The 26,377-nt window shown below is 44.4% G+C and overlaps 1 protein-coding gene across 24 annotated transcripts in view; it reads left to right on the forward strand.

The window, feature by feature from the left end:
• The window catches only part of PRR5L (proline rich 5 like), a 246,468-nt gene that overhangs the window by 116,943 nt on the left and 103,148 nt on the right, over positions 1-26,377 (forward strand). For all 24 annotated transcript variants that reach the window (XR_002517341.2, XR_002517342.2, XM_031653940.1 and 21 more), the window contains 2 exons: positions 12,129-12,177; positions 24,639-24,696. Coding sequence is in view for 22 of the 24 variants with exons in the window: in XM_031653940.1 (XP_031509800.1) it covers positions 12,129-12,177; positions 24,639-24,696 (107 nt within the window). In the remaining 2 variants the exon portion in view is untranslated. The remainder of the gene's footprint in view (positions 1-12,128; positions 12,178-24,638; positions 24,697-26,377) is intronic.

A 26,377-nucleotide genomic window follows, 5' to 3' on the forward strand; every position in this document is an offset into this window, starting at 1 on the left:
TAGTTGATAAATGAGAAAATCATGTATTAGAGAAATAAAATAACTTGTCCAAAGTCACACAGCAATGAGCAGTGGCATAACGATTTGAACTCCTTTCTGACTTAGATACCTCTAGTAGTCTGCTGGGGCTGCCATAACAAATACATAGACTGGATGACTTAAATAACAAAAATGTATTTCTTGATGTTCTGGAGGCTGGGAAGTCCAAGATCAAGGTGATGGTCATTTCCATTCCTGGTGATGGCCCTCTTCCTGGCTTGCAGATGTGTACTTTGTGTACACATGACCTCTTTTGCATTCGATGGGGAGAGCTCACTCTCTGATGTCCCTTATAAGGACACTAGTCATGTGAGCCCTACTCTCATGACCTCATGTAACCCCAAGTATCTCTCAAAGGCCCATCTCCAAATCCCATCAAATTGGGGGTTAAGGCTTTGACATATAAATTTTGGGGGGATGCATAGCAACACCTTTGTTCTTTGGGCAATATTGTAGTGTCAGAAAGAGAGGTCTTATGCTGGCAGAGGGATTAAGCTGATGGTTCCTCATCTTTTTTTCTGCCATCGTTCCTTTCCTGAGGTCTCTGTGAGCCCATCTCTTATCATATTCTGTGACTAACACCCATCCTGAGGAGCATGACACTCCCCCAGCCCTCCTTTCCAGTGTTGGAGTTAGGGCTACTAGATGTCCTCTGTGTCTTGAGTGATTTTTCAGACTAGTGGGAACTACATATGGTTGAGGTTTGAAACTATTTGCCCAGATATAAATTGAGCCCAGAGTAAGCCAAAGCTTAAAAAAAAAAAAATCAGAGCTTTCTTCCCCATTTTTCTGTACCTGGTATTCTAGCCACACTATATTAGAGAAGGCCTGAGGATGGAGATAGGCTTTCACATCAGAGCCGCAGATTATAACCGAGGATGTGAAGTATCTCCCAGGGACTGAATGTGACCTGGATGTCCCAAGTTGAATAAAGCCAGCCCTCCCACATCAGCAAGTGCCTGTGTGGAGGTAAACACAGCTGCCTTTATTCCAGCATCTTAAACACTGAAATAGGCTGTTCTCTGGTTATATTCAAGTAGACACTTGGGTTTTGATTTTCCTTTCGGAAGACTTGTTTGCAGAATAGATCTATCAACTCAACATGATTGAGGCAGGACTGGTGGAGAGGGTGGGGCACAGAATGGTAGGGATGTCAGAAAGAGATGTGCAAACAGAGAGGCCTCAGTTCTTCAGCCCATTTTTCAGTTGTGACAGTCCTCTTACATGCAAGAGGATTTGTGGTAGGTTTAATAGAAATTTTTAACCGAAGAGAGCAGTTTCTGGATTCAGAAAGACCAGGGATCAAGATTGGGCTAGCTGCGTGACCTTGGGCAAGTGACTTCATTTTTCTAAGTCTATTTTGTCTTTTATGAAATGAGGATAATAATAGCCCTAACCTCATGGTCACTGGGAGGATTGAGCTAATGCTAAAAGCATCCTTAGTACAGGGTCTGGTGATTTAATAAAGTTTAATAAATGTTAGCCATATGATTCTTATTACTGTGAACACTTAAGAAATAGTAAAGTGATACATAATGGGTGAGTATAGTGCATGAAAGCACAGGCTGATGTGATGAATTTCCCCATGAATAGTGCTGTGTATAACCCTCTCCTGGCTGGGTGTCATGCTCCCACTTGTAATCCCACCACTTTGGGAGGCTGAGACAGGAGGATCGCTTGAGTCCAAGTGTTTGAGACCAGCTTGGGCAGCATAATGAAACCCCAGTTTCTACAAAAAAATACAAATAAAATTAAAAACTGGGCATGACGATGCACATTGCACTCCAACCTGGGCAACAGAGCAAGATCCTGTCTCAGAAAAAACTTCTCCAGCAGTTTGGATGAGGTGAGCTCACTTTGAACTAGAGAGTCTGGGACAGAATCCTCAGAGTGGTGCCTGGAGTTGAAGTTTGGGTGAGGCTAAGTTCTTACAAGGAGAGCCAGCTGTTTCTCCTTTCCACAGAGAAAAGAACAAGAGGAAATGACTTTCTCAGTTCTCCATTCTACTCAAGCCAAATGGTAATAAACTTTTGATGGAGTATCCAAGTCTGGGGTCAAAGCCTAAATCACGTTCTTTGGGTCACTCATCCCAGCCACCCTGGCCACTTTCTATCTGTGGAGTTAGTATGTACCTGGGAAATACAAATTTATTTAAATAGCAGCCAGTGCAAAGGATGACTAGGAAAGAAGATGTTTTATGTAGCTGGGTCTTGTAATGCAGTCATTATTATAAGTGGCCTTTCCATTTAAGACATGTCTTTGAAAATAGACTCTATTTTAAATGTTAGCAGATAGACTTTAAAGTAACTATGAGGAAGAACTTGGGACTGAGGAAGGTCAAGTTCTAAAACACAGTATTGGATCCAAAGACAGGTGTCTCCACACTGTAAGAATAAATCCAGCTAGGCGTGGTAGCTCACGCCTGTAATCCCAGCACTTTGGGAGGCCAAGGCGGGCAGATCACGAGGTCAGGAGATGGAGACCATCCTGGCTAACACGGTGAAACCCTGTCTCTACTAAAAATATATATAAAAAAATTAGCTGGGCGTGGTGGTAGGCACCTGTAGTCCCAGCTACTCAGGAGGCTGAGGCAGGAGAATGACACGAACCCAGGAGGTAGAGATTGCGCCACTGCACTCCAGCCTGGGCGACAGAGCAAGACTCCATAACAACAACAACAACAACAACAACAGGATAAATCTGTCAGGCCAGGTGTGGCGGTTCACCCTGTAGTCCCAGAACTTTGAGAGGCCGAGGCGGGTGGATCACCTCAGGAGTTCGAGACCAGCCTGGCCAACATGGCAAAACCCTGTCTCTACTAAATTAGCCAGGTATGGTGGTGTGCGCCTGTAATCCCAGCCAGCTATTTTTGGGAGGCTGAGGCAGGAGAATTGCTTGAACCTGGGAGACAGAGGTTGCAGTGAGCCAAGATCATACCACACTGCACTCCAGTGTCGGGGACAGAGTGAGACTTTGTCTCAAAAAAAAAAAAAAAAAAAAATCCGACAGAAATGTTTCACCTCAATACAGTGGCCAGTGTTGCCCTGTGTAAAAGTCAGGGCACATGGTCTGTTGATATGAAAACCATAAATCAGAATATTTCCTATTGAAACTGCCTTAGGAGGCATAGCTTGCACGTTGTAATAGCTCTCAAGGTAAGACAATGACCTTTCAGAATAGATGTATTCTGGTTAAATCCCCAGGCATCACAATCAACAATTCTGGCTTCCCTAAATTTCCATCTGCTGGAGTTCGGGCTGATTCTGGGAATCTTCTTGTTTTGAATTCTCTGTGGGGTATTAGTGCGGCGTTTAACACCCCTCTCCAGCCTCACGCCTGATGTGGCTGCGTTTTGGCAGCAGGGACAAGTCTGGGTTAGAGGTTTGGGTTTCATGAGCCCTTCCAAGAACGAGGGCAGCTAAGCTGACTTTAGAGAGGAGTGCACTCTCCCTAAACAGTCTTTTCTGCCAACTCTCCCACTGATTTTATGCGACCGAGAAGAATTAGAAAAGTGTGAAAAAAAAGCAAGATTGATGTTTGCTGGTTCTTTGAAGAACCTGCTTGCCAATGTTCTTATAAGTTCTTATTCAGTCTTTGAGTATTGGGGTGTGTGTGTCGAAGGAGGGGCCATTGATTCATTGATTCTTTTATTGAATAAATGTGGAGTACTGGGCTGTATTCTGGGGTGGCCATTGAGTAGGTGGTTTGTGTCTTGGAGCTCTTACAGCAGAATGAGAGAGGAACTGGGCAGGTAGTTCTCAGGCAATGCTTTTAGAGGGGTGAAGGTGGAATCTGGAGTGCTGGGAGCCTGTGGAGGATGGGCACATAATTAGACCCAGGAGAAAGTGATACCCAAGTTGAAATCGGAAGCGGGAGCAGGCAGAAAGGGCAGTTGAGCATCTAACATTCTTGCCACCGCCACTCACTCCATGCCCTCCTGCCTCAAACTCCCTGGCAGGACTTTTTCTCTGCAGAAATAAATGCTCAGAGGTGAGGTTTCCGGAAACCAGAGATGAGTTATCTGCAGCCGGCCTGAGACAGGAAACGCACATTTTCCTTCTCTCTCCAACCACCCTGCTTCTGTTCTTGTTGGGAGGGAGGAGGTGGTGTGAAGAAAACCCCAGAGATTTTCAAGGAAAGAGGAGGTTCCAAGAATTGTGTTTGATCTCTGACAGGTCTGAGTTGAAATATCTTCCTTCTGAGTCAGTTGGTTGCCGGAAACCCAAAGGGAAATCCACCTCCGATTTTTCCATCTCTGTAACAGAGTCTGTTGACTGTAGGAGAGGGGGACCCACAGTAGTGGGGGGAGCTGGGAGGGGACGGGAGGAAGGTGAGCCTGGATCCAGCTCACAGGCTGATATCATAGACCAGTCCCTGGCCTGATGCCACGAGGTAATGATAACCGCAGACACTTGCTTAGTGTTTAGTATGTGCCAGGCTCCAAGTGCTTCATATATGTCAACTCTTTTAAAACTCCCCACACCCTGTGAGATAGATACCGTATCCCTGTTTTACAAGGAGGAAGTACAGATACAGAGAGGTGAAATAACTCGCCCGGAGTCATGTAGCCAGTAAGAGCCTGAGCTGGGATTTGAACCGAAGTCTCCCATGTCCTTAAACCCTTAGTAAGTGGGCTGCAAGAGCCACACAGAGCTGGCATTATCCAGATTTGGGCTTGATGTACCTGGGCATAGGTTCATGAATAGATCATGAGGGGGGCATTGGCCTTCTGAGAAGCCTAGTTTTGGAGGGATTAAGATGAGGTCTCTTCTTGGTCTGGGTGACTCTGCCTGATGATGTGTTACTACCTTGTACCTGCTGTGGCTGAGAAACAGACTTGGTTTTCAGGTTAAGAAGGGTTGTTAGAAGTGGCAGATTGGAGACCCATGGGGTTGGCGCATGTGGTGTTTGGCCTAAAAGTTGTTTAGAAATCTGGACATCTCACCTAAAACTCCAGGTTTCCAGCCTCTCTGGAAAGGTCAGATCTGGGCACTGGACTCATGGTCTGGCATGGAGCTTGTCAGGGGAGCTGAGGCCTGGCTGCTGGCTTTAGAGGGACTTTCTTGGACTTTACAGTATACACTCACTTGCCTCCCTTCCTTGCCTGCCTGCCCCTGTGGCATGGGGGGTACCACTGCCTGGTTAGGTTGGCCTCCATTTGAGTTGGGATCTACCAGTGTATGCCCCTGGCAAAGCTCTGAGCATCAATCTCATCAGCAAAATGAGGATACACTCCTACCTGTGAGGCTGTTGGAGAATTTGAGATTCTGTGTGCAGACTGCTGAGCATAGTGAGCCACATAACTAGGAGTTCAATAAATGCTCTTTGTCAGTTTCCTCCCATGTTTCTCACTGTTCCCATTGCCACCCACTAGGATGCAGACACCCAAAAGGTGGGAGTACTCCATGTCCTTAGTCAAGGATACCACCTCCCATGGGTTCCCATGGAATGGACCAGAGAAGGGGAGGGAGTCTTTCTGTCTGTTCCGACTTAATAGAAGCTGTCTCCTTGAAACATATCCTATCGCAGAAGTGAGGTGGGTGATATCAGGACATTCAGCAATCAGGCTGGATGGGCACTGACCGGCTACAGCATTGGGCACAGGACTCTGGAGGACCTCTGCTGTTCCTGGATCTTGAGGTGGTCTGGGCGGATCTCGCCAAAGGGCCAGGGTGCAGGGCTAGGGAACCCCTACTTGCCAAACGGCACAGAAATGTTAACTACTGATATGGTTATTCCAACTCATCTTGGCTAACCTGCAGCACTTCTTGCAAGCTGCCTCATCCTCTTTAACCTCATGTGGGAAGAGAGTTGGGTCTTTAACCTCATGTGGGAGGAGAGTTGGGACAAGGAGAGGGATTTTGCCGCCTTTGGTCTTTCTCTGTGTGCAAGGCAGACTGACTCTGTCCGAGGTGATTTCCCTCTGTCACTTCCATGCTTGCCTACTCTGCTGCCATCCTGCTGTCCCTGCGCCTCTCCACCAGCTTGACTCCAGCTTTTAGTAATGCCTCCTTTACCTTTAAGCCCACAGGAGTGGGAAGTTGAGTTGACAAGACGGTGAGGCGTGAGATCGCAGGTCTGTGTAATAACAGGAAATCCTGTCAACTGGGGTGGTGCCTCAGCTGGTCAGCCTGGGAGGGAGAAAGGGTGAGATCATGTAGACCAGTCAGTGCTTCCCCATTTTTTCCCCCATTATGCCTCCTTTTGGCTTCTGGCTGAACTTCACACCCAGTTTCTCATTTTGGTCAGGCCCCATGTAAGTGTCCCCTTCACATTACACTCAGTTCCCGGCTTCCCTTTTTCTAGCTCAGTGGCTTGTGGTGGGGGTTGGTAGCAGTAGAATTCTGTTTTCAAATGAAACCAGGCATGGAAGTCCAGTATGTGAAACAGATGGCATATGGGGGCTGCTGAGGCTGAGGGGTTGCCTTCATGTCAATTACATGTCCCGGCAATTCTCTTCTCCAAAAGTCTGCCTCCACCTTCCTACCTTCTTATCCTTTCATCAGCTGGTCTGGCCCTACCTAACATATTACCCACTTTATGAATTTCTCCTGGGTCCTCAATCCCAGGCATAGGAAATGCTAGCGTGGCTGTACTTGTAGGAAGATGCTGAGAAGCAGTGGGCTGGAGTTTTCAAGACCCTGGGATTCAGAGTCCTGGGTGAAATCATAGCAGCTCATGCTTGCCAAGCCTTGCTGTGGGCCAGGCAGCGTTCTAGCAATTTGATGAGGATTAACCCATTTTACTTGTGCAGTAATCCTATGAAGTAGGTATCCTTATCCTCCCCACATTCTAGGTGAGGAAACTGAAGTATGAAGAACCAGTGAATTTTCCCAGGTCATTGCTAACAACAGCTACTAAGTGGCTGCCAGGATGCAGAGCCAGGCAGCTCTGGGCTCCCTGATCGCAACAAGACACATGTTATCTCTGGCCTGTGCTTGCTCGGGACAGTTTCCTTGTGTATTAAAAGTGAGGCTATTATTGCTGCTTACAGTTCTGTTTTAGGCTTAAATGTGGGAACGCCTACATTGTTGACAGTGGTTTCCAGCACCCAGTAAGTGCTCAATAAACTTTAATTGGAGAAAAATGCCGGGTTCCATCCTAAGAGCAATTTGTTTATTATTCCTTATGATGATGTTTGTTCTAACAAGTAATTGCTTTTCTGTTGACAGGGCAGCAACCCTAGGATAGAGCGGGAAAAGTGGAAGGGAGGCTGCCAGATTCTAGGCCTGAGCCTCCAAGGAGCTTACGGCCTAGGTGTTAGGAATCAAGATTTTCATCTTTCCTGCATCTAGGGAACCACAAACCACAGCCTCTTTAATTTGGCTGTCTCTCTCCAGCTTTTCTCTTCTTTCTTGTCCTTTACAAATTAAATTGGTAAACGTGAGTAAGGCTATAGGGTGAATTGTCCCATTGTGATTTTGGCCTAGGTATCTAATGCCTTGATATTTTTTATTCTCATCTTTTGGGTAAGATGAACCTTCTGTGCCCTATAAAAGAGTGGACCAGATCACTCTCTCGTGGGGCACAGGAGAAATCATTGAGCTGTTTCATCCTTTTCTTCTGGCATCCAGCACCGTGTCTAACACATAACATTATGTTTTCAGTAAATGGTTAAGAGTCAAATAATTAATTAATGGGGTCTCCACTCTGAGTTCCTTCTTTTTTTGATGGGGGAAGGTAGCTTTTAAGTGGGGAAGAGTCTGCCAAGTTCCACTGGAGATGGTGTGTTGGAACAGAGGTGTGGAAAATCCCCTTCTCTCAATTCAGCTGAGACAAGATAGAGGTTTTTTCAGAAACATTCTTTCCTTATAAACCAATGCAAGCAGAATAAACAGAGTATAGACATGGATTGTAGATTTGCAACATGACTCAGCCACGGTCTGCTCACAGGCTGGCCTAGCCAGCACTGCTGGGGACTCCTGGCCCCCTTTCCTCATCTCTTCACTCTCTATAGTCCTGGGAAAAAGGATTCTTGGGTTACCAGCTTGAGGCAGGTCTGGACTGGTGGGTTGCCAGGACTTGTGGGATTCTCTGTTAGCTGGTAGCCACCCTGCTTCCTGATGTGCCCTTGATAGGGATTTACTCTTGCGATTCTTTCTCGGGCTTCTGACCATTCTGCGATAATCTTGGTGGTGGTTATTAACTTAAGAATTTTAAAAATTTGTTTCTGAATAGGATTGTATTGACGTGGTTCAAAAATTTTACATATATAGCAAGGGTATACAGTAGAGTCTCCCACCCCTGTATCCCAGAAACCAGTTTTCCATTCTCTCTTCCTCGAAGATAAGTAACAATAACTTATTGGGTATTCTTCCAGAGTTTCTTTATGTGTATATAAGAAATACATATGGAAACACAGTTGATAATAGTGGATACTTTGTACAAGGTCTGTGGACTGGAGTGGGGTCTGGTGATGTGGTGTCTGCAGGACAGCATCTTCCCCAAACTTCAGGGAATCGGGTCGGCTAAAGTGTTGTGTTGCCCTACGTAATTTCCAGCAACAACTTCAAGCTTCTCCAAGGCTTTACGTGTAGACATGGAGAAGAGGACACACAACCCAGTACTTTTTTACATATGATTTTAAAAAATGCATATGTGGATCGGGCACAGTGGCTTATGCCTGTAATCCCAGCACTTTGGGAGACCAAGGTGGGCAGATCACCTAAGGTCAGGAGTTTGAGGTCAGTCTGGCCAACATGGTGAAACCCTATCTCTACCAAAAGTACAAAAATTAGCTGGGAGCGGTGTTGGGTGCCTGCTATCCCAGCTACTCAGGAAACTGAGGCACAAGAATCGCTTGAGCCCAGGAGGTGGAAGTTGCAGTGAGCTGAGATGGCACCACTGCACTCCAGCCTGGGCAACAGAGTGAGACTCTGTCTCAATAAAAAACAGCTGATGAATTAAAAAATAAATAAAATGTATTTGTGTTCTCTATGTTTAAAAATCAAGGAGCTGTATATTTTAATTCTAAGGGCCTATGGGGAAACCCATTCATATAGTAATACAGACTTGAACAGCAAGTTATAAGAGTGGAATTGACCAACAAATGTGTTAATGTTATGTAAACTAAAATGTGTATTCTTGTTTTTCTCTTCCCATTTTACAAGATAGCCTGTTGTATGTACACACTGTTCTGTATCTTGCATTGTTTCTTTGCTTACTATGACTTAAATCTTTCATGTCATTATCTAGAGCACTTCTTCACTCCCTTTTTTAAATAGTTGCATAGAATTCCATTGCCAGGATGAACATAATCTTTTTATTAGCACTTTATTGGTGCATATTTATGTTGATTTCTATATTTTGCTGCAATGAAAAACTCTGCACATATGTGACATGTGACCCTGTCTAACCATGTTATCATGCCCAGACAGAAGGCAGGATTTTATAAGGAATAAGGGCAGTGTAGCTTACTGATTTGCCCACGTAGAGCAATAGAATCTTGCCTTAAGTGATCAATAAGGTCTTTTCTGTTCAGATAATTCTATGAACAGTACCTAGTGGAGAAGGCTTTGCATTCTAGATTTGATAAAAGGACAAGTGTGTGGTTCTCCTACTGTACCTGGCTAGGGACCATTATATTTAAAGTATATAAAGCAGATGACCACATCACGTCTGGTTCCTCCTCAGTAAAGAAATAGTTATCACTATCAGCATGGTGGAAGGCCCCTCTTCATGTTCTACTTCTTTATTCTTCCCCATTACCATCTCATCACCCCTGTTATAGCTGCTTCTAGCTTCACAGTCCTTTCTGCTAAGTCTTTGTCTTGGAAGTTGCATTGTCTGCTCTTTAGCTTCTGCTCTGTTGGCTGATTTCTACCTAGACTTCTCTTCCTGGGACCCTCTGCAGAATTCTGGCCTTGGCTGTGGCTTGCTGCACCCCGGCTGCAATGTAAGGCTGCTGGGCTTCCACCCTCCCTGTAGAGTGAAGCCCCTTCCTGCCCTCCCTGATAGGAGGAGAGGAGATGTCTTGGATTCCTCAACTGGGTAGCATCAGGATGCTTTTCTGCCTCCCACTGTGAGATGCTTGGGGCAGCCTTTACTGGTTCAATCATATCCAGCCCAAACTCATAATTCCAACACCAGCATAGATCCCTCCTCCATGCTGCTCTCCAGGAGGATGTCCATAGTTTTTTATCTTGAAGGCCCCCTTAACCCCGACCCCTTTCTTTTTCAATCTTACCCATGGCATCTTCATGAGCACAGTGTTTTCCCACTGTGGGTTCCTTGGGACACCAATTCCACAGCGTATTATATGATCTCAGAACCATGTTAGTCCCTCAGCATCATGAGTACCCAAGATACCTCCTTGGGACGCTGTGCCCTAAGTAGCCTATTGTTAGGACTTGTTTTTCCACTTGTGCACAAAGCTTGGCTTCTTCACCTATGGCGTTGAGACTTCCCAAGGACCACGAAGACTTTGTTAGAAGGTGTTTCTCCCTCCTGTGGTCAGAAGCAATCTTCTTACCTCTTCCTGTTTCAAAGCCTCCATCCACTTTAGGCTGCCCCATAGGTTGCTGCTTCCTGTCTGAGAGACACATCTAGCCTCTGCCTCAAAGACTAGCGATGCCCAACCTGCTCTTAGTCCAGTGGCTTTTGACAAAGGCTTCCTTCTCTTGGATCAGACCTGCCCACATCTGGGAGAACCCCTGGGTTGTGTTGACCGGGTGGCCCTCCATGAGACTGCCATTAAATTGGCCCTCAAAATGCAGCATCCACGAGAGACATATTTTCTGTCATGGGTAAAGGAAGGTATTTTCTTTGTTCAACGTGTGTTTGTGGTTTTCCAGGGCTTTTTCTGGCACAGAAATTCAAATCGTGTGGTTCTCTCTTTTTTTGTCTTAATTTTATTGTGCCTGTTTTCTCTGCACAAAACAACATCTTGCTGTAACCTCCTGTTTATCCTTCAGTGACATGAGTGAACGTGTTTTGGGGGAGTGAATCCTCAGCAAGGGTTGTCAGAAACTTGAGCATTTGCTCCTTATTAACCATAGCCAATGGGATGAGTAAAGAAAACCATTTGAAATCATGAAGGGTTTACTCCCTAGGGAACTCACTGGATCTGGGGAGCAAGTTATTCTTGTTTTTTTGTTCCCTTACCTTGTCTGGATCAAAATAAAGAATAGTATGGGTGGTTCCATTATTTGTCACAGGGAGAAGGAGAGCTGGCGTCAATATCCCTATTTTCCATTTGTATTTTATTAGCACTTAAGATTCATTGAAATCATCTTGTGAGTGTATTTATTAACATGCTATCTATCCATCAGCCCCCAAGAAGAGAGCAGAGACCTTGTCTGTCTTATTCACCTTTGAACTCCTGGTGCTGGAACAACATGTAACACATAAAGAGCCACTCAACACATCTTCATTGCTGGATAAATAAAATCTCTCTGTTCTCCCTGCTGTGGTCCACCTTGAAGACTGCTTCAGTCCATTGGGCATGGGTTGTAAGACCACCCAAACCATGGTACCAAGTTGAATTTTAAGTCAGGGTCGGGGGAGGGGTTCTGGATTTGGAGGAGAGACAGGGTGGAGTTATGGGAAAAGATGTTGATTTTGCAAAAAGTCTGGGTTCAAATCTTGGCTCTGCCACTGACTTGTTTTGGGGAACTCTCTGAGGCATAATTTTTAAAATCTGTACAGGAAGAATAATAATTACTCCTACCCCCCCAACATACACTTTATAATCCTTGGTTGAAGAATGTATGAAAAATGTGTTTTAAACTATAAAGTGCTCTGCAAATGTGGAGGAGTGCAAAATGATGGTCTTTCTCTTCTTCTTTTTGCTTCATATAAAGCCAGGTGCCCTGGCCTGCCCCTAGCAGCTCTGCTAGAATTAGGATTTCCTGTGGCTGGCTGCCCTCTTCACAGTGCTACTTTCTCAGAGTGAACTGAGGAACGCATCTTCTAGGATTTCCGTTGCTGCAATTCCATGATAACAATGGGGGCAGGGGGACCAGGACCTAAGAAAGTGCCCCCAACTTCTCAGGCCTGGTCCCACCCCATGCCACTGGTGAGCACATTGTCACCATGAGCTGTACCATCAAGGGCCGCTTGACGGTGTTTCTCTTCTCCCTTCTCTCCAGGCGGCTGTTGAAGAGTGAACTTGGATCATTCATTACAGACTATTTTCAGGTAAGCTGTGTGGATATGAGCATCCGTCATTACCATGCATGTGGGGGCATGGACCTAAAGGGGGTGGCCAATACTGTACAATTGGACATTCTTTCAACAGCCAAAATTACATATCCCTAGTCCCTGCTGTGTGCTGTGCGTTGCAGAGGGGCACCAGGCCTGAGTGTCCCGGCAGTTAATGGAGATCCCAGTCCCATGCAGCAGTTCTCAGGCATTTTGGTCTCAGGACCCCTTTACACTCATAAAATATTTTGATCCTTGTCTGGATCAAAATAAAGAATAGTATGGATGGTTCCATTATTTGTCTTATGTCTGTCTTTACCATAATAGAAATTAAACCTGAAGAGCTTTAAAATATATCTTAATTTATTTAAGTAATAAGCCTATTACATACTAGTGCTAATTACATTTTTATGAAAAATAACTCTCAGAATAAAATAGTAAGGAGATGTCTGCATTGTCTGGCTTCATACAAGACAGCTGGATTCTTATACCTGCTTCACTTTCAATTTGTAATGATATTGCATGTCATGTAGTTTTGGGAAAACTCCACTGTAAACACGTGGATAATGCAAGGGAAAAAAACAGATAGCTTAGTATTATCGAGAAAATAGTTTTGACCGTGGGGATCCCCCAGGGGACCCTGAATCATACTACATCTGGATCCACTGTCTGGATCAGTCAGACTTCTCCCCTGTCTATAAAGCTAGTGTAAAACTAGTGAGTTTAAGGTTCCAGGACCAATCAGAGGATAGTTTCTCATTCACAGACGCAAGCTGTTTTCATGACTCTATCCAAAGTCATATGGTAGAGAGGGAATGGGGAGTGTTGGGTGACAAGGAGTAACTGACTGGACAGCACTTTAGTGAAGTCATAATCCCCACTTCTCATTCATTTGCTGAGTGGGCAAGCTGTTTCACCTCCCTGTGCCTCGGTTTCCTCATCTGTAAAATGCGACTAAACGTACAACTTATCTTAAAAGGTTATTATATGCTTTATGTGAAATAACACATGTCAAGCACTCTGTACATAGTGTGTAGGGGAGCAGTATAAGGTAGTGGTCAAGATCACAGCCTTTAGAGGCAGAGTGCTTGGGTTCGGTGCCCAGCATAGCCACTTACTAGCTGTGTGACCTTGAGCAAGTTACTTTACCTCTCTGTATTTCCTTTTCTGTGAAACAACAGTAATAGGACAAAACCTTATAGAGTTGTCATGAAGACTAAATAAGTTATTTATAAAAAGTGCTCAGTGACTAGCAGAGAGAGTAAGACAGTAATAAGTGCTTACTAAATTTATATAAGTGCCTATGTGTTATTCTAAGGTGTAATCCATCTCTTTTAATGGAAAAGTAGCATACAATGCATAACATCTTGGTTTCAGGTTAACAATATTATTCTGTATCCAAATAGAGCATACTTTTAAGACAGTTTAAAGAGATTTTAGGTTTTGAAAACAGTACGGGCATCCTTTTATAATTTTTCTTTATGAGATTCAGGAAGCTTAAACTTTTACATGCACTTTAAAAGAATGACATGTCAGTTGTTTAAAAACACACACACACGCACACGCACACGCGGACAGCTCCTCTAAATCTGGACAAACTGAGACCCAACAGAAGCCTGGAATTCAATCCGGTCATATGTCTCAGCTGCTTGGAAGACAGCTCCTGTTCAGGGAGAGACAAACATAAAGATTAAGAGAGAGATAATTAGTCACAAATGTGACCCATTTCAGTTGCCCTTGACTCAAAGGTCAGTCTTGGCCTCATTCTCTTCTCTTGCTGTCTCTACTGATTGATTTTTTAAAATTCTAACTACAGAGAAGTGGTTTTTCAGTCAGTCCTGGAGAAACCTGCTGAGTTGAATTGCCGTCCTCCTTGACATTTAAAAGCTCCATGGTTTGGTGTGGTTTCAATCAGGTTTTAAATGTCGTTTGTCTTTTGGCGCTGGGGGTTACCCCTAGGGTGGATAGGAAAGGGTGTTTGGGTGGGGACTTGTTTATCTGGGAAGCCCTGAGGTTTTTGGGGGTGGTTAATACTGCTTACAAAGCATGCCAGATGCTTAAAAACTAATAACCACTTGTCATTTCCTATCGGGAACCTAATCAGAGAAGCTGCTATGGGAATAGAGTCTCTTGCCAGGGGTGGGGGCGAGGACTGGTTTTCACAGTTTTAAATAGAAGTTTATTTAAGGTGCTGATCTGGAAACAAGGCTCTCCTAGATATAGTTGTTGTTGTTGTTGTTGTTTTAATAGATTTTAAGTGTCATGTGGGCACACAGCTTTTTTCTTTCTTTCTTTCTTTCTTAGTCTTTTGGTTCTCCACTCCCTGCAAAGTTCCTGGAAGATAGTAGATACTCAGTAAACCTTCTTGGGAGAGAGGGAGGGATTTTCTGCCACAGATCACTGAAATGATTTTAGGTGATGCGTGCAATGACATTAAATAACATTAGGCCTTGTGGTTAGAAACTGCTCTCCTCTTTTATTTTCCTTTCACCCTTGGGATTGTGCTAGAGACGATCTTGAGTTGCACCATGGTGTCCTCTCCCCTCCTTCAGGACTTCGTAATCTCTCTTGTTTGAATAAGGAGGAGAAGTCCTCGAACTTAGTGTCTTCAGCTAGGGACACTGACTAGTTAGGATTTCTTAACATTATTTTGTTGGCATTGAGTTGATCGTTGAGTTCCATTTCACTTAGTGTAAATGATGTTGCTATGGTTTCGGTTTTAAACATATTTATGTGTTTAAAAAGTGGATTGATATAAGAAAAATAGTATGCAAAGAATAATCACGTAGGTGGCCCTGGCTCTGGCCCTAGTCATGCAGGTGGTTCAAGAGAGACTCAGATTTGGAAAGCCCATTACCAGGTATTGCTTAAAAATGGGCTGGTTTCAAACCATTCACTTTATAGAAGAAATCTCCATATAAGGAGGCACGTCCCAGAGGGAAGGCTTGTAGAGGCGAGCTTAGCCTTCACATTCGACTGTCAGATGTCGTTTCAGAAGGGAAAATCAGGAGGAATGCCAGAAAGTGTGTTCCTCCAGTAAAGGGGCAGAAGGAAGGCCTGAGGACAGATGAGGAATGGAATCCAGGAGTGGACAGGAAAGTCACCAAAACCATGGCTCTGGCTGTTGGGAAAGGTGAAAGATGAGCTTCCTGGGTGCTGGGCTCTGCACTGCAGAGGCTCGGATGGCCATGCCCAGGCATCTGCATTCAGCAGTCAAGTCTGTCTCCTCAAGTCAAGCTCCTCCGAGCTTGCCACTCGTACAGCCCTTTCTGTGGCTCTGCTTTTGAAAGCGAACATTCTTATTTTACATTCTGTGAGTCTTAACACATTTCCCACTTTCCTGAGTGGGAAATAATGAAAATGACCCCGGGTGAGGCCAAGAGAAATCATGTAGGAAAACTGTGCTTATCTCATGTCTGCACACAGAGAAGACAAGCTGTGTGATCTGTGGAAGCCCTGAGAGACGTCCATAAGGCACTGGCCGGAAAAGTCTCTGACATTTCCAGTATTGATTTTTTTCCTTTCCCTCTGTTGTGAATTGTGCCCGGAAGGAAAATTGGGGTTTCCGAGAGAAATGCTATATACTAATGACAGCTCTGAGGGATAATTGGTTTCTTGTAATTTTTGAAACTGATGATATAAAACGTTTTGGATTTTCCTATTTACCTAATTAGGTATCTTGGTGGTTCAGAGCATGGGCGTGTTTGCAGATTGCACTTTCTGCCATTCTGTATTTACTGGCTTTGTTGTGTGTATTATAAGCTTCTCCCCCAAGCCCAGAAAGTTCAATTCCTTTTGTTGGAACTGGTGTTTTACTTGATAACAGAAACTCAGGCTAGAGTCGGTGGCTTTGAATGGGTTAATACTAGGAAGAGAGGAAACTTAGCTACTACAGTTGTCAGTAGGTCATGGATACGTGGTAATGTTTGAGATGCATTTGTGTGTGCACATGTATGCATATATATTTATTTTTCCATTTGCTGCTAATATCTGCAAGAGTCCCAGGAGGTCAGTTTTCCCTAGAGTTTACAGCATATGGCAGAGAGCTGAAGGAGTGTAGCATTAACTGAAGACCTGAATGGATGGCAAAGACTTTAAATCAGGCCCAGAAAAAGCAATTATACTTTGTGGGAACAAAGATAGGACTTCTGAGGATTCTTGGCAAGCTGGATGGAGAGAAGATCAAGAGTGGTGAAGGTAACTTTTGTGATTTCTAAATCCAAATTGAGGAGGAGACAGAAGTTTCAGCTGTTCTTTGATCAGCTGGACAGGCTTCTCTAACAAGCAGGACTCCCAAAATGGGAAAAGAGCTAATTGGGTGAACAGAGAGTAGTAAAAGGAATTCCACATACACCCTTCTTTCAAGGTAAAATTGAGGCCTATCCACACAGGGGGGCTTTGAACAAGTGGAACGGGGATCTGGTGAGAAGACAGAGGAGAAGTTATGTTTTTAGGTGAGAGGTCATTAGAGGTTGCATTTTTTTTTATTTGGCCAGTACTTAGAGAAGAACAGCATTGTGGAATCTGTAAGCTTTGGGGTGGCCTAGAAGCTCCCACTGGCCACCGTGAGGGGTGAGAATGAGGTGGAGCCAGACTGGGGGCTTCGAGAAGCATCCCTGGGTGTCTTGGGCTACTCACTGTGGAGCTCGCTGCCTGCCAGAGGTCACTTTTCAGCAGCTTTGCTGTTTTTAATCTCCTTAGCAATTATTTGAATTTTGTGCAATTAGTTGAGTATTTTGATTGTACTGTATCATACTTTATGAGTTTATGCGGAAAAAATGGATCTTGAAATTGATGACCACAGGTCGTAATATAATTGAGATAAAGATGAAAATCGATAGGCTTGCAGAAGTGGCAAATCTTTATGCTCATTGGACTCAGGTAATTGCACATCAGTTGTGGAAGAAAGGAGCACATGGGTACCAAAGGCTGAAACTATATCACCCAAAAATGAGCTCTGAAGATGAGGTGTAATTAGGGATTTCATAATCCTTTCAAGCTCTGGGGGGACAGAATTCCTCCTGAATCATGGAAGTGTGGTATTCTACATGAGTATGTATTTGCAGGAACTCACTCTGTATGGAATTTGGTGATTCATTGTAGATGAGAAAGGAATAGCAGGAGCCAGGCTTAGGGCATTGATGGGGGAGGCATAAAAGGTAGGAGCAGATGCTGGAAACAATGTGGTATTAAAATAGTGGAAACACTCAGTGATTCAGTGGGCATGAGAAGTAGAAACTGAGTTGGAAGCGTCCAGAAATTTTTGTTCAATATGGAAAGCAATAAGGTGACTTTCTCTGAAGCTCTTTAAGAGCTATAAGGAAAACAGAATTAATGATGATGGTAATGACAGCTAACATTTTCAAGCACGTACATGCTGGGCATTGTTCCAAGCTGAAGGTTCTCAAAGTATGGACCCCGAACCAGGAGCTTCAGTATCAGCTGGGAATCTGTTAGAGAAGCAAATTCTAACTGAATCAGAAACTCTGGGGTTGGGGCCCAAGCAATCTGTGTTTTTTTTTGTTTGTTTTTTTTTTAAGACAAAGTCTCACTCTTGTCACCCAGGCTGGAGTACAATGGCACGATCTTGGCTCAGTGCAATCTCCGCCTCCCAGGTTCAAGCAATTCTTCTGCCTTAGCCTCCTGAGTAGTTGGGATTATAGGGACACCCCACCATGCCTGGCTAATTTTTGTAATTTTAGTAGAGACGGGATTTCATCATCTTGGTCAGGCTGGTCTTGAACTCCTGACTTCAGGTGATCCACCTGCCTCAGCCTCCCGAAGTGCTGGGATTACAGGTGTGAGCCACCGCACCCAGCCACAATCTGCGTTTTGATGAGTCCTGCGTGATTGTGAGGCATGCTCAAGTCTAGCAATGCTTTCAGCATTTCTCCTGGGCTAACTCATTTATTCCTCCTGAGGACTGATGAGGATGGTTGTGTTATTACGTATCCCCCTTTTACAGATGCTGCCACTGAGGCTCAGAGATGGGGGTTATTTGTCTAAGATACAAATACATACAGCTAGTAAATGGTGGCACGAAGACCCAGCCCAGGTCATCTGGCCACAGAAGAAAAATCTCTTGGATTATATTTAAATGCCCTCAAGGAATCCCCAGGAAAAAAATCCCAAAAACCCAGGCAGGAGGAGTTCCAGGTTTACTTTATTTGTTGTTGTTTTTGTTTTGAGTGTTCAGCAAATCAGACATGGACTGTCTTCCTTCTTCCTTATAAACATAACCTTTTGAAAGCCCCAATTCACCCTTGAATTATGGCTGAAACAGTGCTAAATGAAGAATTAGTATTAGCACCGAGTTTCCACTTCTTCAGTCTCCATTTGGGGACTTCTCGTGAGTCTCATCACACTTACACACACCAACATTGGCTTATTAGGAATTCTCTGGGCCTGGGAGTAAGTTGTGTTTGTAAGGCTTTGTTGTTTATCTAGGAAAGCTTCCAGGTTCACAGGAGATGTACACATCATTAGAGGTGATGGCTAACCTTTCAAAGTCATAGAGAAAAAAAAAACTGGAAGTGGCCTATGATTTCCAGCCCTGGGTTTATGCCAACAACGGGAACCTTCTAAGACATTGATATCTCCGGAAGCAAATGTCTGGAGTGAAACTGGTTAACACAGGTTCTGGGAAGGCAGAGCAACACAGCTGCTTTCCCTCTGGGGTAGGAAAGAATATCTCATTTGGGAATGGAATCCACTCGAGTGCCAGGCACTCTCCTTGCTAGATGTTGAATGTGGATAGTCGAGAGGAAGGCCCAGTTGGGTGGAGGCCCTGTGGCAGAACCTAGTTTCATGGCCTGAGATTGCCAAGCCAACTGCCCCAGTATCTGAATCTGTAATGGATCCCATCTGCTTTCTTCTCTGGGCAAGGACATAAGAAACCTCTCTAAGGCAGGAAAGCATGATGTCTAAAAGCACCAGCCCTTCTACCAGTAGATCTGGGTTCTAATCCTTGTTAGAACACTGACTAGCTGTGTGCCCTCAGCCTTGTTACTTAACCTCTTTGATCATCAGTTCTCTTAATAGTAATCCAGGTGGAATCATGGGACCTACTTCATATGGTTGATGTGGTTGCTAAGTGAGGTGACGTATAAAAAGTGTCCGGTTACATCGTGAGCAGTCAACAAGTGATAAGTATTTGTATCAGTATTTTTATTACTATTGCTAAGTAAACCAGAAGAATATAATAGGGGAAAGATTTGGGCTTTGGATGCAGACCAACCTTGGTGCAAAGTCTGATCTCACATTTGCTAGTTGCTTCTTCGAGCCTCAAATTCTTTATTTGTAAAAAGTGGACAGGTTGTGGTGAAAGTAAAATGTGAGAAGGCAGTAAAAGACTGTAAGACAGTGTCTGATACTGAGTAAAAACCAGTAACTGACTCCACTGGCATTCTTACTGCCATTATCATCACCCCTAAAACATTAAAAGGGACGGTATCTAGCAGCTTAGCATTTACAGAATTCCTGCTTCCTGGTCTCCGTGGAAAGTTCTTCCTGCTGGGAAGATGGGGTTCTCCCTGGTGACCCATCTCATCTGGGTCCCTCCCACCGGGTTGGGAAGGTGCCTGCTTGGCAGGAGGCATGCATCATTGGTAGCCCCACACCACCCACGGCCACCCTCTGCTCTGTTCTGCCCACTCCTCCAACTCGCTCTCTGCGATGACCCGGGAGGAGCCCGGGTCTTTCCTGTCCATTGAAGACTGGTGGTTTTAGATGCCTTTCCCCAAACATCTTGTTGACATTTTTCCTAGCTAAGCCTCATTTTTCTGTTTGCAGCCCATTTTTCTATGTCTTAGGAAAAATAGATATGTCAGCTGTTTTTCTTTTTCACTTCCATGTCCTCTGCCACTTCATTAGAGTGCGACTTGACTGTGTCCAAGTTCATGTATCGGGTGGGGAGAGGATGCATTAAGTAACAGTGGGCCCAGTTCCAAGTCCCAAGTTGCTTCCTGGGTGGTTACTATTTAGTAACTGTTTTTGGCTTAGTCTTCCGCCTGGGGAGGTGGTGGGGTTGGTGCCATCAGGCAAGGAGTAGGACAAGAGAAACTTGGGCCTTCTCCAGCTCTGTTACCATACAGCTCCATCACTACAGCTCAGCAGCCAGCAAACATTCAGAAACTTCTGGAGTCAGGCATTCGTCAGGAGATGGGAATACTGTGAGGTGAGGTCCAGGAAGACTGGACACTTAGGAAGAACACACAATGCAAGATGGCTGCCTGAGCCAAGGCTGGGTTTCGCCCCGCCTTCAACCCATTTGAGCAGGCTTAAGCCCCACAGATGTTAAGTTGGCATATCTTTAGGTGAAGTGACAGGGTGAGCTTCATAATTTGCAGAAGCCAGTCCAGAAGGAACATGTGGGTACTCAGCATTCTGTGCAAGGACTCCTGAATGCCATTCTTCTCACCACCTCTAATGTCAACAGTGGTGTCCCTGGCTTCTTCTAAAATAACTCTACTAACCAGACCGGTGTAGGGATGCCAATCTCCCCTTCCCACGGGCCTGCCACTGCAGCTCATAGTGGGCAGGGGTCCCCAGGAGATTGCACGTCTGCACTGGGCACTCTTGGTACCTAGATGGAGGGTGGGTGAGAGGTCCCCGTTGAGTCAGCAGCAATTGCACTGCAGCACTGCCAGTCCAGGGAGTGCAGGATGGCTGGCACTATGCCTCTCCCCAAGACATTGCAGGGCGCATGCCCAGTCCTGACTCTCCCTGTACAGGTGCGGAGGCCACCAACATGACTCCGTCAGCACCTTGGGAGTAGGGTGACACTGGTGATGGAGCCCAGGCACCAGGGGTGAGGTGTAGGTGCCTGAAAATCCCTCCTGGGGAGGTGGTGAGGAGGCAGGACCATGAGTGAGCTGAGGCTTTAGATGCCAGTGCATGTTCACTTAGAAAACACAAATTCAAAGATAAAAATACTAAGAATCAAAGATGGCAACTGCAGAGCACCCAACCACAAGTGGAGGCCTTCAGAGTACAAGGCCCTTAAGAATGCAAGACCCTTTCGGGCTCAAATTTTCTAGAGAGGAGATTTGGGGTTCAGTTTGAGACCCATTAGCAAAGCTGGAAGATGCAGCTGTGGCTCGGATGTTGGAGCATAAATGAAGGGGCACACCTCCACTGGGTGGATGGCAGTGGTTCCCCAGTGAAGAGGGGCCTGGGGCTTGGCTAACTCAGAAGATCCTTACTCTGACAGTGTGTGCTGAATAAAATGTGAGTAGTAGAGAGACTGAGCCTCACTCTCATGTCTTTTATTGGAATTGTGGAGAGGGAGACCCTACTTCTAGCCTCAGTTTATACAACTATAAGGTAAGAGTAAAATCTACAGACTCCTGGGAGCAGGAAGTTATATAAGGATTTTCAAGATACCTTTGAGAAAGGTACGTTAGCCTCCTGGAAAATGGAAATGGATCCACTAAATATCATTAAAATGTGTGTGACCAATTGGTTTTGACCATAGGACTGGGGAGAGGAGAGAATGTCTATATGATTCTTAAGACCCCTTCTAACCTCAAGTTTGTGTTTCTCTTATTTTGGTCTAAGCTGTAGAATTTCCATGCTGTGTATTGTGAGAAGTTTTAAAGGAGTATTTTCTTTATCATTTCTCCATAATATAGGAATAATTACTTTTCCTTGAAAATATATAAAAAAGATTTTTTTTCCTAATGGCTCCTTGAAGGGAGAAGACCTTGAAAGGAGAAGAAAGGAAAATCCAGGCCATGTTTTAAGGTTTATTCCATAAGATATGGACAATGTAATTTTCAAATGATTTTCTAATTCAAATGAAGAAAATGGCAACAAACTTAGGGACCCTATAGCACTTATTCTTCTTAAAAATATTCTGTCTTTTATCTTGACTTCTTAAAAATAAAAAATGATTTTTATCACTAAAATAGTATATATATTCAGTAAATATTTCTTAGGTACCTACTATGTTCTAGGTACTATACCAGGAGCCAAGGATATTAACTAAAATAAGACATGCCCTCACTCCTAAGGACCTAAAATTCTAACAGATGAATGGTTTGAATTAATTTCTGTTAACTCACGCTATCACCTGGACTAGGTTTTTATTTCTGTCCATGCCTCAGTTCCCCCATCCTCCCTCCATGTAGATAATTATAGTGATAGAACAACATGATGAAAATTGCATCACAGAGGCGATCTCTATTACCTCTATAGGTGGATTTCAGAAATGTGAAATTAGGGAGGGTTAAGAAAGTTGTTTTAATAGAAGCCTGGGACATCAGTGTTGACACTAGAGGTGCTGAGAAGAATGGCGTTCAGGAGCCCGTGCACAGAATGCTAAGGGGACGTTCTGAGAACCTTGCCTGGGCTAGGTGTAAGGGACCAGCCAGGCAGAGACTGCAGGGCACAATTGAGATTTGTGCTCAGAAGTATTCAGTGGAGTGGTTGCCATCTGAACATACCTCCACAGACCACTCATGTCCAGCTCAGCTGTCACAAGATGTCAATTTGGTGCTGGGGTATTTTCTTGCTTTCTGACCCAGAAAGTCTTACCATGACCCAGCTGGGGTTCATGAACTTGGCTGGAAGCTACAGAACAGGTTAGGGCTTTGTCTTTATTACCTGTGTGTTTCACAGTTCTTTGTGAAGGAATTGCTTTTTTTTTTTCTTTAACGAAGTTGGTGTATTCCTATATGGTGTCACTGTAATTTTGATTTGGTGTCCTAGCTGCCATCTTGAAACTACATGGTGGCTGGGTGTGGTGGCTCACGCCTGTAATCCCAACACTTTGGGAGGCAGAGGTGGGCAGATCACTTGAGGTCAGAAGTTCGAGACCAGCCCGGCCAAAATGGTGAAAAAAAGTACAAAAATTAGCTGGGCATGGTGGCTGGTGCCTGTAATCCCATCTACATGGGAGGATGAGGTGGGAGAATTGCGTGAACCTGGGAGGCAGAGGTTGTAGTGAGCCAAGATCCCACCACTGCATTTCAGCCTGGGTGACAGATCAAGACTCCGTCTCAAAAAGAACTACATGGTGACCAGTTACTTTCTCTAATTAGGTCGTATTTTGTAAATCCTAATAGGACTGTGAATTTGCTTAATGTGTATCCATCACAGAAATGGGATAGTACCTTTGATAAAATGTCCTATTAGTACATTTTATAAAGGCCCATTCACTACTGACTTTCGGCCTCCCACTCCTTTTGTGAAGTTGGGCTGAGATAGCAGTTATTACTATAGCTACCACCAATGCTGATTACTAAGGACATAAAATACTGTGTGTATGTGTTTATAGTGATTAATCATGTTTATAATGATTAATGTGTTTATAATGATTATAATGAAGAATGTTATGGTATTGATAGTATGCCATTTTACAGAGGAAGAGCTTGGGACTCAGGGAAATTAAATACAAAATCGCACAGCTAGAATGTAGCTGACTGGAACTTGAACTGATACCCAAGTTCTTTCCACTCTGCTCCATATGCTTCTTTTATCATTGCAATAGGGTCTAGGGTTTTATAAAGGAGAAGGCTAAAGAATGCATTAGGTCCTTTGGTAAGACACATTATCACCTTTGCAGCTGCCTCTCCCATAATCATAGGCCTTGTTAATCTAACAATGTAACATGAGTGTAAAGACACCAGCCCATCATTGATCTCTGAGCTTCTGTGACTTGCAGAGAGGCTGCTCCATGTCTTAGGGGGCCAGCTGTAGCCTTTCAAGAGAAGAAAGGGGTCTGGGTGGGAAGACTTGCTGGAAGGCAGTGAAGTGGAGTGGAAAGAACATGGCTTACAGACTCAAGAAGACCAGGTCTATCTCTCTTGAGCAAGTCTCTTCACTGACCATCAGTAAAGTGAGGACAGTAGCACCAACTTGATAGGACTGAATTAAATGAGATGAAGGATATAAAGCTTATGATGTAGACAGGACACTCAATAATTGTTAGTTGCAGTTGCAAGAAGACTTTACTTTTCTCTTTCCACAGTTTCCCACGTGCACATTCATCGACAGATGCATATTCACTGCTGCTTAAGATTTTGCACGCGGTCTCTTTCATGCTAGTGTGAGAAGCCCTAAATTTATGTTTTTTTAAATCTGTTATTTCTGCATAGTTTCCCATTGCCTCAGTGCTCCCTTTTGTGAGTTTAGATCACTAAGGGCCTCTAGGACACTGGGTGTCAACAATAGCGAATTCATTCAAGCTTGTGTCATGCCTTTTTCCTGGTCTGAGGGATGAAGGTGGCGGTTGGGGTTGTCTCTTATCTCACTCGCTCTTTTGCTATGGGAAGTCTTACTGTCTTCTCCTGAAGCCTTGGCCTTCCAAGAGGAGAAAAGGCTTCTTAAACTCGGAGGCATGGCTAGAACACAAGTGCCTAGAACTCTGTGCCCTTGCCCACTGGAAGTGGAAGAGGGTTCATCACTCACGCTCTAGAGTTGCCCAGATTCTTATGTTCTTTGTTCTCTTTTGGCAGAACCAGCTTCTTGCAAAAGGACTGTTCTTTGTGGAGGAGAAGATCAAGCTGTGTGAAGGCAAGTACAAGACAGCCCTGATAGATTGGGGCCTCTGTGACTCAGCCTTTGATGTCTGAACAGCTGAGATGCTTCTGTCCAGAAGTGACAGACTCCAATCGAGTGATTCACCCTGTCCATTTCCTTCCTACCTAGGCGGCAGCACTTTCATTTGAGTCAGCTACTCACAGCTTTGCAAGTCAGAACTGTGTTTCAGAGAAATGTAGTGGGATGGGGTGGTTTCTTTGGAGAGCTTGTTCAGGTCTCCGTTGTTTTTTTTTTTTGGTTTGTTTGTTTGTTTGTTTTTTTGTTTGTTTGTTTAATGGGATGCCGGCTAGGGGTCTCTTTTGAAGGACTAAGTTACTCTGTGAATCCTCCATGCTATTTCCTCTGGTCTGCCCCGAGCTATTTCCTACAGACCTTTGTAATATTTCTGGGGAGTCATAGAGGAGTCCTGTCCATTTGGGGGACATTAGGCTAAGCAGGTACTCACTCAATAGGGTATGATTTGATAGACAAAGGGAAATTTCTTGATCTTGGATTTTAAAGTCCAACTGACAGGAGAGAAAGGAACTGAATGGAGATGGAGACAGGTTCCAAAGGCAAGAATTGGTCAACCCCATGACTCTACCAAGGGCTACTTTTAGCTCCCACCAAAGTAGGACTTGATCTTAGCTTGCCACCCACCTGGGATTATAGGCATAAGCCACTGTGCCCGGCCCTCTTTTGCATTTTGGAGTCAGGCTAGTACAAAAATGTGGAAGACAACTGCCTGGTAAAGGGAGGGGAAAGAAACATTGTCCCTAGTCACATAAATTGTATGTATGTTATCTGAGGAGTTATTACAAGCTCCTGGAAATGTGGAAAAACAGCTCTATGAAAAAGATACTGAATAAAACCAGAGGTTCAAGTGCCCTTAAAAGGGGAAGTTGAATGTCTCTCACCCGAATAACCCTCATCATAGATACACTCAGAGTGAAAACTCAGAAATGGGGCTAGACAGGATGAACAAAGTTCATCCCACATTCTATGCCCCTGCCCTGGCGTGGCCTGAGAGCACCAGGCCTGGGGTATTCTCTCTGAGTCTCTTCTGGTCCCGGAGTTCTGGTGTTGGGGCCTTTTCTGTACAGTGAATGGGCATGTGGGGAGCCTTTAAGGGACTCTGCCATCTTCAACCAGGCATCTCTACTGTTTAATTTTATGTATTAGAACTCCAAGAAAAATTCTGTTTGAATAAAAGGATTCTCTTGCTATAAAACAAAGTTTGAAAACAATTAATATGATATGTCCAGTCACTGAACAAACTCCTCTTTGTTGACATCTCTGCTTAGCTACTTACATGTCTATATATACACACCCCTTCTTTACTGCTGCAGAAAAGACAGGTGGCTGTTCATACCCACCTGTTGCTCTTTTGTGGGCAGAAGATGCCATGTTAAGTTCATCTTTTCTAGAGCCTTAGTGACCTTGAGTCTTAGGAAGTTTCTGACACTTACCTACATACTTCTGGTGACCTAAACTGCTGTGTTACATTAGAGGGCAGATGTATAGGACAGTCATCTAGAACCATCCATCCAACCCCCTTCATTTTTGCAGGGAGCTAAGTCCTTGACTTATGGGCTGTTTCTGGAAGGGAAGGCACCTGTGTTCTTTAACTCTTTCTCCCCCAGGGCTGCCCTGTTGCTGTGTCTGTGTCTGTCTG

The sequence above is a fragment of the Papio anubis genome, chromosome 12 (genome assembly GCF_008728515.1).
Source record: "Papio anubis isolate 15944 chromosome 12, Panubis1.0, whole genome shotgun sequence".
In the NCBI taxonomy this organism is placed as follows: Eukaryota; Metazoa; Chordata; class Mammalia; order Primates; family Cercopithecidae; genus Papio; species Papio anubis.